This window comes from Triticum aestivum, chromosome 1D (genome assembly GCF_018294505.1).
Source record: "Triticum aestivum cultivar Chinese Spring chromosome 1D, IWGSC CS RefSeq v2.1, whole genome shotgun sequence".
NCBI classification, from domain to species: domain Eukaryota; kingdom Viridiplantae; phylum Streptophyta; class Magnoliopsida; order Poales; family Poaceae; genus Triticum; species Triticum aestivum.
Window position 1 is genome coordinate 232,113,305 of NC_057796.1, and position 12,604 is coordinate 232,125,908.

The 12,604-nt window shown below is 44.5% G+C and overlaps 1 protein-coding gene across 1 annotated transcript; it reads right to left on the reverse strand.

Annotated features, from left to right (window-relative positions):
- Positions 1 to 1,855: 1,855 nt before the first annotated feature.
- Positions 1,856 to 7,802, reverse strand: LOC123181168 (alpha-galactosidase). The gene is made up of 15 exons (XM_044593415.1): positions 7,536 to 7,802; positions 6,067 to 6,125; positions 4,411 to 4,467; positions 4,263 to 4,297; positions 3,887 to 3,990; positions 3,663 to 3,738; positions 3,474 to 3,532; positions 3,319 to 3,384; positions 3,146 to 3,232; positions 2,995 to 3,059; positions 2,815 to 2,897; positions 2,626 to 2,716; positions 2,489 to 2,538; positions 2,265 to 2,405; positions 1,856 to 2,167 (listed from the first exon to the last, which is right to left on the reverse strand). The coding sequence occupies exons 1-15, from the start codon at positions 7,712 to 7,714 to the stop codon at positions 2,084 to 2,086; spliced, it is 1,236 nt and encodes a 411-aa protein (XP_044449350.1). The 5' UTR covers positions 7,715 to 7,802; the 3' UTR covers positions 1,856 to 2,083.
- Positions 7,803 to 12,604: the final 4,802 nt, after the last annotated feature.

The window sequence follows — 12,604 nt, forward strand, 5'->3', positions numbered from 1 at the left end:
TCTCCCACATCGTCATCCAGTTGATCAATACATGATCGTGTGCCGCATCCCTTGCTTGGTCGGGCGCCTATCAAGTATCAGTGCAGGAACACTACCTATCTGATCTAGGTGCAGCCCATGTGGAAAGACAGAGAACACAAAAGTATAATCTCGAATTTGAGGGTTGAGCCGAGAGACATGAAAAATACGATGTACTTCACTGCTACTAAATTCAGAAAATAGAGCATTTGTTGAAATTCCAATTTTAAAAACTACCAAACAAGTTTTGAAACCGTGGTCATTTTTTGAATTAGTGAACAAAATTTGAAACATTAACATTTTGAAAATATGAATAACATTTGAAACTTTCAACATTTTTCTAAAATTCCTAAAAACATTAATATATGATTAAATTTTGCGGATGGGAAATTTTTTTGAAATTCTAAACAACTTTTGGAAGCATTAACTTTTCTTCAAATGTTTGCTAAACTCACAAAATGTTCACTAATAAAAAAACGAATTTTAGAAGTATCCATGAATTCAAAAAAAAATCATGAATTAAAAAATCGCAAATTTACAAACAAAATTTTCAAAGCACGAACTTTTTTTGTAATTTGTGAACATTATGTGAAATTTTGAACTATTTATGTGAAATTTTTCTAAAATCTTAAAAAATTTCCAAACAAAATTTTCAAAGCACGAACATTTTTTCCAAAAATGATTTATGAAATACAAAGCTATTATGGTATTTTGGATATTCTTTTGAAGAGTTTGAACATTGTATAAATTTTAAGAATTTAGATAATGATTTTTTTGAAAAGTAAAGAAAAATTGAAAATAAAAAGAAACAAAAACCAAAAATCCAGGAAATAAAAAACAGATTCAAAAACATTCTAAAAGTTTCCTAAAAGATGGCCAGGAACCCTCCAGAAGGTTCCTAAGACTGGCAATGCAAGAGAAAAAGGTGGTAACTTGGGCCAACCCATGGAGCATGTGCGTAAACGCCGCAGCGCAATCTAGCGCCTTAAGAGCTAACGAGGAGCTCTCGGCATTGCAGTGGCAAGGAACGCTTTCTTTGTGTCGAGTGGTCGATTCATAGTGCGGGAGCCCATATTGCTCTGACTCTCTCATCTTGCCCTTCGACCCCGGGTTGTTTTAAATTTATGGGCCATGATTTCGAGCGAGTGGCGGACAAACCTGGGCAAATGGGCCGGTCCTGGTGTGTCGACCCAATAGCCAGCATGACGATCTGTGGTGAGCCTGGCCCGACATGTGGCTTTCTTAGGGCCGTGCCTCGCCGCGAGGCTGGCACGCATGCCAGCACAACATGGCCCGTTTAGTTTTCATATTTTTGTTAAATTTTAGAGAGCCCAATAGGCTGAATATAGGCTCAAAACAGCACAATAGCTTGAATCCTACGTGGGCCAACGGGATACCCATGCTGCCGGGCTGACCCATTTGCCAAGGGGCCGTACATGGGTTGCGGGGGGTACAGCACGCAGGTTTAGCCCAGGCCCATCTGCCAGGTTTGGCGGCGGATAGGTTGGTTTCGTGGCTGCCAGGACGCCACCACGCCCACCGCCAGCGGAGTCTCGTCCATCGCGCGGCCGCCGCGGGACACCTGGGCGAACTTACTCCCGCCGACGTGCGGGTACACGCACCGCCGTCGCTAGGCCTGGCCGCCTGGGTATGTCGCCCTGGTATCTCTACGCACCTCCCTCGCTAGGCCTGGGTATTATGAACGTACCAAAGAAATCTTCTTCTCAGTACAGGTACAGATAGGCAGACAGCAAGGACCCATTCAGTGGTAGAGATTCGGTTGGCTGAGCCCAAGAATTTCATTTCAGAGAGAAACCCCAAATGTAGAAGACGGCGCTACGAAAACCCATTTTTATTGCTGCAACTTTCGTTACAACTTGCAAAGTTCAGAAACACACGCGCCGCCGACATTTTCACGGCACTTTACATACAGTTGCAGCTTATTTCTAAGGCCATATAACCAAGCCCCATTCCTCAATTCACCTCGTCTCAGCTCTATCGATCCTTCCTTGCAAACCCTTCCCCCTGAACTAGATCGATCGACTTGCTATGCTTTCGCCTACGGTTACTTTGGTGTCAGGATGTACATCTTGCAGTCATGAGGCGCCACCGACGCGGATAGCTGCCCCTGAGCGGAGAACGACGAGTGCTGCGCAACAAGACGGAAGTTGTTGTGATGATGAAACCCTGGAATGTGTAGCGGATTGTTAAGGATGAGCACTGAGCTCTGAAGAAAGCAAGCTTACCGCCCATAGATCGCGAGCAGTGACGGACGCGGACCCCGGAAGCCCGACGTTTGACCAGTGTGCGGTGATGGTTGCCTGGTACCCCTGCCTGTTCCATAGAACCACCGCCTTTCTGTTGCCGCTGAGCGGGCCGGCCCATACCTACAAAAATATCTCCCCAGTTTCAGTTTCAGAAGAAGTCTCATCGTGGAAGTCGCTACTAAGATATTTGAATTGAGCAATACCTCCAAACCACCGTCGGATTGCACCTTCTTTCCCTGGACGCCTAGGCTATCTGTTCAAACAACTGTAGTATGAGTACACTGAAAATCCAATATGAAGAAGGTGTATCATGGGCAAATAAGTGGAAGAGAATGCTTGCCTTGGTTGACAGCGATGACCTCCTGATTGCTGATTATGGTCTTTGTCTGCGGGCTCATCGAGCGCACGTCGCACCCGATCAGAAGAGGAGCCTACACAACTCAGAACCAGGATTGCAGTGAGGAAATGCAGAATTTCTCTTTGAGAATTGAAACAACATTATTAAATGCACATGGGACATAATGGGTACCTTGGCAAGTGCCCAGATGCTGAAGTGCGAGCGGTACTCAGCTTCGGACATCCCACCGTTTCCAACTTCAAGCATATCAGGATCTGAGATTGGAGCAGAACATCATCTATCGATCAGTCCGAAGCTAACAGACCATTAGGCAATCAGCAATACTGGGACAGATTCCTCTGAAACTCTTACCGTTCCATCCACCAGGTCCAGCGTAGGAGGCCCATTTGTCATTCTGGTCCGCGCGGGATGTCATGCTGAAGTAACAAGGTAACCATGATCAGTCCTGCTAATTCTAGTAGATACCTGGCCAAAATCCCAGAGCTAATGAAATGAGCAGCACCTGCCCCAGTTGTCAGCAATGTCGCCAGTTGTCCTCCAGCTATTACCGCCCATGCCACGTGCCCATGTAGCAGGGTTTTCGTTTCCCCTAAACAGCAAAAGCACACAAGAGTGAATCAGCAATGCTTGATGTTTCTCCTTTCCATCCTAAACTGCTATGACGTGCAGACTCACCATTCACAGAGTGAGAAGAAGATGTTCTGCCCGTATTTCTTCATGGCGTTGCTCATCCTAGTGTATCTGCATCAACATGGCAATTTAGTTCGCAACCTGACACATAAGACCCAATGCACTGGTCATGCCGCAGTTTGACGTATTGTTCTCCGTACCTTTCGTTGACACTCCTGCCAGCATCATTGCAGTTGTCATACTTCAGATAATCAACTCCCTGGAGACAAGAAGTCAGGAATTACAAGAACATCAGGATTTATGGTATCAGTTTTGGTTTGGCACCAGCCGTCAGGTAAATAATTATGAGGGGTATATGTGATTCAATAAACAGAATATAGATTCCATACCCAAGATGCAAAAGTCTTCACGTCTTGCTCTTCGTGATCGAGCGATCCTGGCATTTTGTTACTGCATGTTTGTGTCCTGCGATACACGGTGACAGCTAGTTTCAGTTCATTGCCAGTTTATCATATAATACAAATTCTAGTTTTCTTGGACTAGTGAAGAGTTAGTTGCTGCAGTATAAGAAGAAATTAGCGTTATTTTATGATGAATTGGATAGCTAGCATACCCAGCATCACTGTAGATACCGAGCTTCAACCCTTTGGCGTGCACATAATCTGCAAGCGCCTTGATGCCAGAGGGGAATGTTCTTTTGTTTGGAACCATGTTACCCTGAGAAATCGTGATAGAACATTATCGATATTGACAGAAATAATATTATAAATCGTGTCCATATACATAATTTTCTGCTTCTAAAAATTCTAATGCTATCTTGGAAATAATTCATACTACAGTTGTCTGAACAGGTAGGGATGGTTAGCTGAATTTCATACTACAGTTGTCTCTTGCACTTAATTTCTTGAATTGTGTAAAAAATAATTCTGCAGTTGCAATATACTGAAAATGATAGGAAAGGTTAGCAATGCTCAAGTGCATCTCCTTACCTGGTAATCCCTGTTTAACTCTGCCCAGCAATCATCTGAAACAAGAGACATGATATACATTTGAGTAAAACATACTGTTAAAAATATTCTATTGTAGTAGTTGTATCCAACATGTCATGGGAAATATGGTCCAGAGAGCAGTCCATACCGATGTTAACATATTTATAGCCCAATTGGGCCAGACCGGTGTTGATCAATGCATCAGCTGAAGGAAAGGAAAACAATGACGCAGTCATTACGATAGTACTAGTACAATTTTACAATTTGACAGCATATCAAATTCTTCATGACATTATTGTTGCAGTAAATAAAGACAAGGAGATCAACACGGGGTGTTGGCGTTGGTCTAGCACCAACAACCCAAGTAGTGACTCACTGTTTCTAGCACTAACTAACCATAGTTATGTGTGGATGGGGGTCAGTACAAATTGTACCATGGGAGCAGGTGCATGACACCTCTTATTAGAACTTAAAAGAAAACTTGTCTGACCCAACTTGTTAGTTCAAAAGTCCCTATCCTGATACGTACATCTGTCATCTGTGGATAGATTGCAGAGAGACCCTTGTGGTTTGTGACGCTAGGGTCAATTGATTTGTCTATCCATCGGACCGCAAAGACCGGAAAATCTGATCTGCCGTCCACATGCCGACCTTTCTCAATTGATCGGTTGGCCTTAAATGTGGATATGGGTCCTCATCACCCCTCATGAACGTGCCAACCAGAGATATAATTCCCATCAGAATTCTGCACAAGGGTCTACATATCTTATGCTGGAGAACTAAAGAAGTCTGTAGGGCATGTGGCATGTGAGCGTGTTCCTCTCACTCAGTGAGTATAGTTGTGATGTGAAACATGCTTCATGCTTGGAATCTTTCCATTCTCGAGTGCTGGATTGGATTGGACCGATTAGGCTATAAGAAAGCCTACAAAGTAGTAACGCATGACTCCATTAGCCTGTTTTTCTTATGCAGATTTCTGGGCAAAGGCATCTCTGAATCATTGAAAAGGAGAAAAAGCGTCCGTGGATGGATGGATGAGTGATTCCCAGATCTGATCTGGCTGGTGCTGCTCAAGGAATAAAGGTTGGGTGGAGGTTTTGGAGGAGAGAATATGGCGATGTGCAGCGGCTGTCGTGTCCCTTGTATGGTTCGTGCAACTTGTTGCTTGCAAGCTGTAACATGCTTCTGTAACTGGCAACAACTAACAACAACCAACAGCAACGGGTAGGCTGTGCCGGCCGACAGTGGTTCGGAGGGAGGGAGAGGCCTGTGGCTCTTGGGGGCAACGCCCAGCGCCGACGCCGACGCGGACGCGGACGCCTCCGAGCCGGCACAACAAACTCTCGGTGCACCGACGACGCACCGCACCGCAGAATGGCCGATGTGCCCGCGGCCGGACAAAAGGAATCTAGTCTGTTGGCGAGAGATTAATTGGGCCTGCTGGCCTTTTCCATGGATCTTTCCTTGTTTCCTGATAACAGTCTCCGGGTCAGTGTCACCGACACGTCGTTATCACGCCGAACGCTAGTACTATAATAAACAGCAGTTTAGCAAAAATCCGTGAAGCGTACTAGTGAATTATCCAGTGATTGGGCTGAATGTTTTGCTAACCTACTGTTATAGAGTAGCGTTGGGCGTGATATTGATAACGACATGTCGGAAATCACAGTGATTGGGCCGAATGTGCATTGAACAAGTGGAAAGGGAGGTGCACAATTGCAGATGGACCATAGGATCTGAGGCTTGAAACGGGGGTTGGGTTGGAGTGGTTGTAGGAAGGAGTGAGCGAGCGTCCCGTTCGTACCTGTCTCCCTGATGATCTCCTCGCTGATCCCGCAGTAGAAGTGGTTCCAGCTGTTCCACCTAACACACGAAATGTTTCATCGTCAGTCAGGATTAAATTTAATAATCAGACTAAATTAGAGGTGAAAATGGCGACCCATGACGAACTGGGTCAAAAGGAAAATCACGACTCATGACGAGGCTCGTCTCTAGAAAAATGGCGACCCGCGAGAAATTATAACCGATGCTTGCGCATGACATATTTGCTTCCAGGCCAATGAACTAGTACTGTTTTTTTTTACTGCATTGACGTATTGAGCAACCGACACACACAGAGAGGAATAAAAGAAGCTGCCAGTGGCCGGACCGGGTACGTGATGATGACCCATGACGGCACCGGGACGGCAGCACCGTACGGTTCAGGTTGCGCGGTTAAAATACTCCTATGTGTGCATGCAGCGCGAGGACAGAGGCCAGGGGACAGGCACAAAGGCCAACAGAGAAAAAGGAAAAAGGAAGCATAGATAAAGGGGAGGGTCGTCAAATCTTTTCCCTCTTCTTCGGGCGGGCTTTGCTCGCAGGCAGGCCCCCCTCGGTTGTTCCGCAGTTTTTGTTCCATTTCGTTCAATTATAGACGAAGATCACTGCGGGTTTTGCATTACTGATGAAGTCACTGATCGATATAGTAGCAGAAACAAATACTGCTGGGTCTAGAAATAAATACTGGATCCATGCGAAATCTGGAGCACATACATGCTCGTTCCAATATAAATGCTGGCCAAAAAAAAATCTTTAGATCTATAGGTGTATATGACAGGACGAGGGAAGCAGAGAAAAATGCCCAGCGCCTGCCTGCACACGTGCCTGACCAAGCAAAGCATTTATCTTACTCCCCTCAATGGCTCAGTTCCTCATCTTATCGCCAAATCTCTCATCCTATATATCCAGCCAAAAGAAAATACAACGTAGGAAATTCGTACCTGCAGCTACGAAGCGGAACAGAAATTGGAAATATCGCGTGCGGGAATGGAAGGCAAGGGAAGGAGGCCAAAGTGGCTTTAACAAAAGCGTCCAAACCCGAGCCATCATGAAAGCGGAGGGAGCGGCTTAACGACCCGGTGGCCGCTGCCTCCGAAATTTGGCCATGCACCTCTCGCTTCCGCCGCAAGCGAGACGCATATATGAACGTCCCTTTCCTCGCCCCAAAGCCACCATTCTCACCACGCACCACCGCAGATTCTTTACGGTCAGCCCTACTCCTACTTCCTACTCCTGCCCCTACTCCTGAGGGAGGGCTGGAACCATCTTACTAATTTGTTCTTGTTTCCGATGATACTGTATTTTTATGCTATTGCTTTGTTCGTGCTAATCGGGCGGTAGCGTAGCGTAAGGCGGAGGATACGAATCGAATGCATGCTATACCGGGCGAAAACACGAGGAAAAGACAAGAGGATGAGTTGGGACGGTGGCGGCGTGAGTGAAAGTACTCACCCCATCTGCGGCGTCCTGCCGAGGCCGTTCTCGAGCGCCTCCCGCCGCCCCCGCCGCGCGCGGAGCTCGCCCAGCGTCGCGTTCCCGGCCGCGTCCACCGGCACCCTGGCCCCCGCCGCCGACGTCGCCGCCGCGACCACCAGCGCGAGCAGCAGCGACAGGCTCGAGGCTCGCGCCATGGCTGCCGAGCGAGCAGGAGCAAAGGAGGAAGGAGGTGGGGTGGGTGGGGGTGGTACTGGTGGCGCCGGTGAGTGACTGCTGGAGACGCGTCTGACGGGCGCCTTTTTATAGGGCCGCGCGCGGGGACTGCGGGGCCGCAGTTTTCAAAATATTATTAAGGCCAAATATTAATGTGGCACCATTATTTTCTTCTAGTAATATTATTTTCTTCTAGTAATATTAATGTGGTTGTGTGGATGCACTCCTGTGGCTTGACTTGTGTCGCCGGGTTCAGTGCAGTGCTCGCGGACCGGTGCTCCGTGGGATCCAGCCGTGCGTTGGGCTGCTCGTGGAGTGGTGGTGTCCCGCTGTCAGCGAGACGGGATGGCGTGGGCGGGGTGGAAGTGGAACACCGGATATGCCCCAGCTCCGTGTGTGCGCAACGCATGTACGTACGTGAAGAAAAATATCAACCGACTGATTTCTCACAACCTTTGAAAAAACACTGATTCCTCACAAGATATAGGCAATTCGAAATTAGGGGAAAAAACTGATTGTTTTTCAAAGGCCAGTGTTTTTTGTTAAAATGCACGTGTATGTGTACATGTTACATGCGTATTTGTAAACAGAAAAATGTTAACTGGCCAATGTTATCTCGAGGGCGTCTGGGCGTGGCTAGATATCAGGCGACTGAAACTTAGGAAAGTCTCAATCAAATGACGTAACATGTAAGAAAGGAAAAAAATATCTAAGAAGAAAATTTTACACGGAGTTCAATGTAAAATCTCAGGAACATAGCATTGACCAAGACATAACCAAGTCTCAGTCGACTGAAATTTAACTAGACTATATCTCGAAACCAAGGACCGCTAATTTCACATTGAGATCCATTGTATATTTTGTATCATTTTTTTGCGTGAGATATTTTGTATCATTTTCATTTATGAGAACAAACATTTCATTTTTTTTTTGTAGCAGGAAAAGAATATTACGTCACCCTCAATGATTTTAAATTAATATAAACACATTTGCACAACCGACATAGAATTAGTCAGTCCTCGGTCGAAGGAGATTATAGTATTTGTAGTGAATGACGGAATCTTTATAATATGGTAAAAAAAGATATATATTTTTGAAATACTTCCATATTTCTTTGCAGTCTACACCACGATATCATATATATCCGTTTTAATTTGGGAAGAGAAAAAGATAGAAAGTTGCATTGGAGACGAAAAATACGAAGGAGAACCTGGGTGCCAACGCACCCTATATGCAAAAAATATAGTAATTCAAAAAAGTTCAAAAAAGTTCAAAAAAATCCAAATCTTTTTTGGTATCAAACATGATCAAATATTGTAGTCCTATAAAAAGATTCGTCAGAGAATGACTTTCGTGCATCCTAAGTTGAAGATTCGGCAAAAAAAGCTATATACAAGTATTATACACGCTATATTATCGTCATAAACTTGACTTTTTTGTCATGAAGTCACTAGAAATCATTTCTTGTCCAAACTTTTTATACGAGTACAATTCATGTTTGATTCCAAAAAAGATTTGGAATATTTTGAACTTCTTTTGAATTACAAATTTGTTGGGCGCATATAGGGTGTGCGCGTACCCGAGAGCACCAAGTTCCCGTCCCGTTGGAGACACGGATGCATATGTTTATTTCATCTTCATACAAGTTCTAGCTTGTTTCTGTTTGTTAGGTTATCTACCATATTTTTGTCAAATGCCAAAACCTTATTTTGGGTATTTTAGTCCAAGAATCAACTTCAATAGCATACCCAAAATGCAGTGAGTGCCCATAATTTTTAGGTAGGTACCTATTTTTTCCTCAGTACCCAAAACATGAAAACGGACATGAGAATGCCAAACGACCCGTGCGGAAAAATTTCTACATGAGCCTCCGCACCACTAGTCAGGCTGTGTCACCAAGCCTCCAATGTGCCATCCTCTCCTTCGTCACAGCCTCCATTGCACTTTAGTCACTTTCTTGACCCTACACACCGCCTTGTGTCTCCGCCTCACATTAGCCCCGCCACCGATCCACCTGTTTGGGGGGGGGGGGGGGCGGGGGGCTCGCAACCGCTGCCCCTGTGCTTTTGGAGGCCCATACTCCTTGACCCCCGCGACCAACTTGGAGGCGAGCGGCCTTAGTGAGCCCGATAGCCAATTGGACAAGCGTCTCGTCCTGTTCGACCTCGTCAGACTCATCCAGCCGCCCATTGCTCTTCTTAGTCGTTCGCCCATCCTTGTCGCCCAATCGCCCTCCGTCATGTCACCTTCCCTTCAGCGTCCTAGGCCACAACGACGATTTTGGCCAGAAGTGAGTCGGTGAACACAAAAAGTTCAATGAAATTTTGAATATTTTTTCTTATTTGTTGTGAAACAGTGTTTAATTGCAAGATCTTTTTGATGAATGATATACACTTGTGTTTAATTTAGAGCAATTTGAATTGCATATGTACAAATAGATGAGAGAACAAGAAGATTAAATTATGGGTACCTATTTTTGGATATGCTACAAAAGCAAAAAAAGGGCTATCCAAACCTTTTCTCTCCTTTACCTATAAATGGTTTGGGTAGCCAGAATATGAGTATGTCGTTGGAAATACCTACTAAAGCATTTGGATTGTTTTTACTCGAAGATTGATTTAGCGCCCGTCCATGGCCTAACTACCAATCCCATAAGTGTTGGATACCAAATCAAAGTCATCCTGTATGCATCTCAAGAACGAAAATAAAAATGGCATCGTCGAGGTTGCTATTGAGTCCATAGGGTTGACAATACTATAAGATGTGAATGAGGTTGCTAAGCCGAGTTCCATTATCTATGTGTTTAAAGATCAAACTCCAAAAGCCCTCACACAGACTTTGATTTCTCCACTATGTCTACCTAATTTCACTCATGTGGTGCCTTCGGTCTCTCCCACTTCAAACCCTTCGAAAAGCTATCCAGATATAGTAGTTGCAAAACCATCGTTGTAACAAGCTCAAGATGACTCCATTCAGTACCGCCGAAGCACTCTCCTCTCCTCTCTATACACTCTTCAGAACCTCCGAACAACTCTTTCTCAGAATTTTCAAATAGCTCTTGAGACTGCGCGGGTGTGAGGTTGGTTAGTCAAATCCTCAAAATGTCATCAAATCAGATCTTCTATAAGTGAATCTAGTGTCCCCTTTGTGGTTTTGGAGTATTGATGACAAAAGTGGCTAAGGGATTAATGTGTATATGAGTATACACAAGTGAAAGTCCCTGAGGATTTGGTTTAACCACTGATAGGACTCGTAAAAATGTGAAGGAAACATTGAATATTTAGGTGTGCCCTCTGCGAAGAATTGGCCAAAGTACAAGACCTTGAAGACTTGGTCTTTTATAGCTTTTTTATTCTTCATTGAGTCATAGGGAAATCCGTACTATTAAGGAGCCTAGGTGATACGAAGACAATTTTTCCGAAGTGTGCTCAATCCAAACCTATTTCTTTGAATGAAGACTTTGGAAATATCTGAGAACGCGATGTAGTTTTCTTAACTGTCCCAGATGATATTCTTCGAGACACTTTAGACAGAGTCCTCGGTTCTTCACCAAAGAGTTCAAAAACCAACAGTTTGGTGTTCCTTGATTAGTGTTATTTTTACACTTTAACTTGAGTTTAAATCGATATATTTCATTAAAACCGAGATCCTCACTCCGATGTTGCTAGTAATGACTAATGAATGCATAGGATTGCAAATATCCTATATTTATTTTATTTTCATAGGAAATGGGCTATTTATGGATGAAATCAAGCCAATACATGAAAAGGAGTAAAGTGGAGATAAAAGAGATCAAGTGGGAGGCGCACCAGAAGAAACAAAGCAAAATACATTGTTCCATACGGCCGTGCCCAGTCATATGAGCGGTCGCACAACATGTAATTCGATGCGTCTGATCCACCTGAACAACCTTTATAAAGGAACCGACGCCAAATGAGCAATAGAACATCGCAGAACAAGCGAGTCTTTGTCATCACCACCATAGCCATAGCCATATCCATCAACCCTAGTCATCGCCATTTCCCATCTCCATAGCCACAACCTTCATCCACCATTGTTCTCAGCAATCTAGTCATACTTGCAATCGTGTATCACACACAACATCCATTGCAAGACATATTATCAATCTACCTATCTTCGTGATGTGTTCTATGTGTTTTTTGTGTGATATGATCTCCATGTGTGAGTAGTTCGGTAAGATCATGAGTTGAGGCAAGGGCCTTGCAACCCGATGTATTTGTTGCAGGGATCAATGGAAATACTTTGAATTAACGTCTCATATGTATGACATAAAATTGTTTCGCAGGTGTCTCTTGTCTCGTTCGCTTTCTTCATCCCTACAGGTGATAACCTGCAAGTGCACAGGGTTTAGTTGTAGCCTTTTCGAAGTAAGAGTATTGATCCCATAGGGAGCACAGGAATCGGGTGTTTGCCCTTTATAAGGAATTATGTGACTTTGTGCCAGCAGATAATTGTAGACTTGAAGCAGAATGAGGGTGGATTTAAATAAGGATTGAGTAATATGGTGACTTTTGACTAAATAACATAAAAGTAAATTAAAAGCAAGGATGGTAAATAAGGGTGAAACAACATAATTAAAAGGTGTTCTGAGGGCGTCTGGAATCCCCATTGGTATGTTTCTAGTACTACTATGCATACACATAGCATGGAGCGGGTACTTGAGCCACTGTTGATGATTATGTTGGACGGAGCCGGGTATAGAACACGTGCTACTCGTGCTAGACTTCATGCCAAGCACGCCACCATCATAGTCTCCCCTCGGAGGGTTACAACTCATGATAATTAAGGGTTTCCCCGTGGACACGTGCTACTTGTGAGCTGCGTTGGGATTTCCCCGAAGAGGAGAGGAT

What these genes read in the sequence shown, in the direction of transcription:
- LOC123181168 (XM_044593415.1), bottom strand. Translation starts at nt 7,714, where the DNA reads ATGGCGCGAGCCTCGAGCCTGTCGCTGCTGCTCGCGCTGGTGGTCGCG. An exon ending in GGTATCTACAGTGATGCTGG is followed by an intron (nt 3,739 to 3,886) that starts GTATGCTAGCTA and finishes CGTGTATCGCAG; the next exon opens with GACACAAACATGCAGTAACA. An exon ending in ATTGCTGACAACTGGGGCAG is followed by an intron (nt 3,060 to 3,145) that starts GTGCTGCTCATT and finishes TTGTTACTTCAG; the next exon opens with CATGACATCCCGCGCGGACC.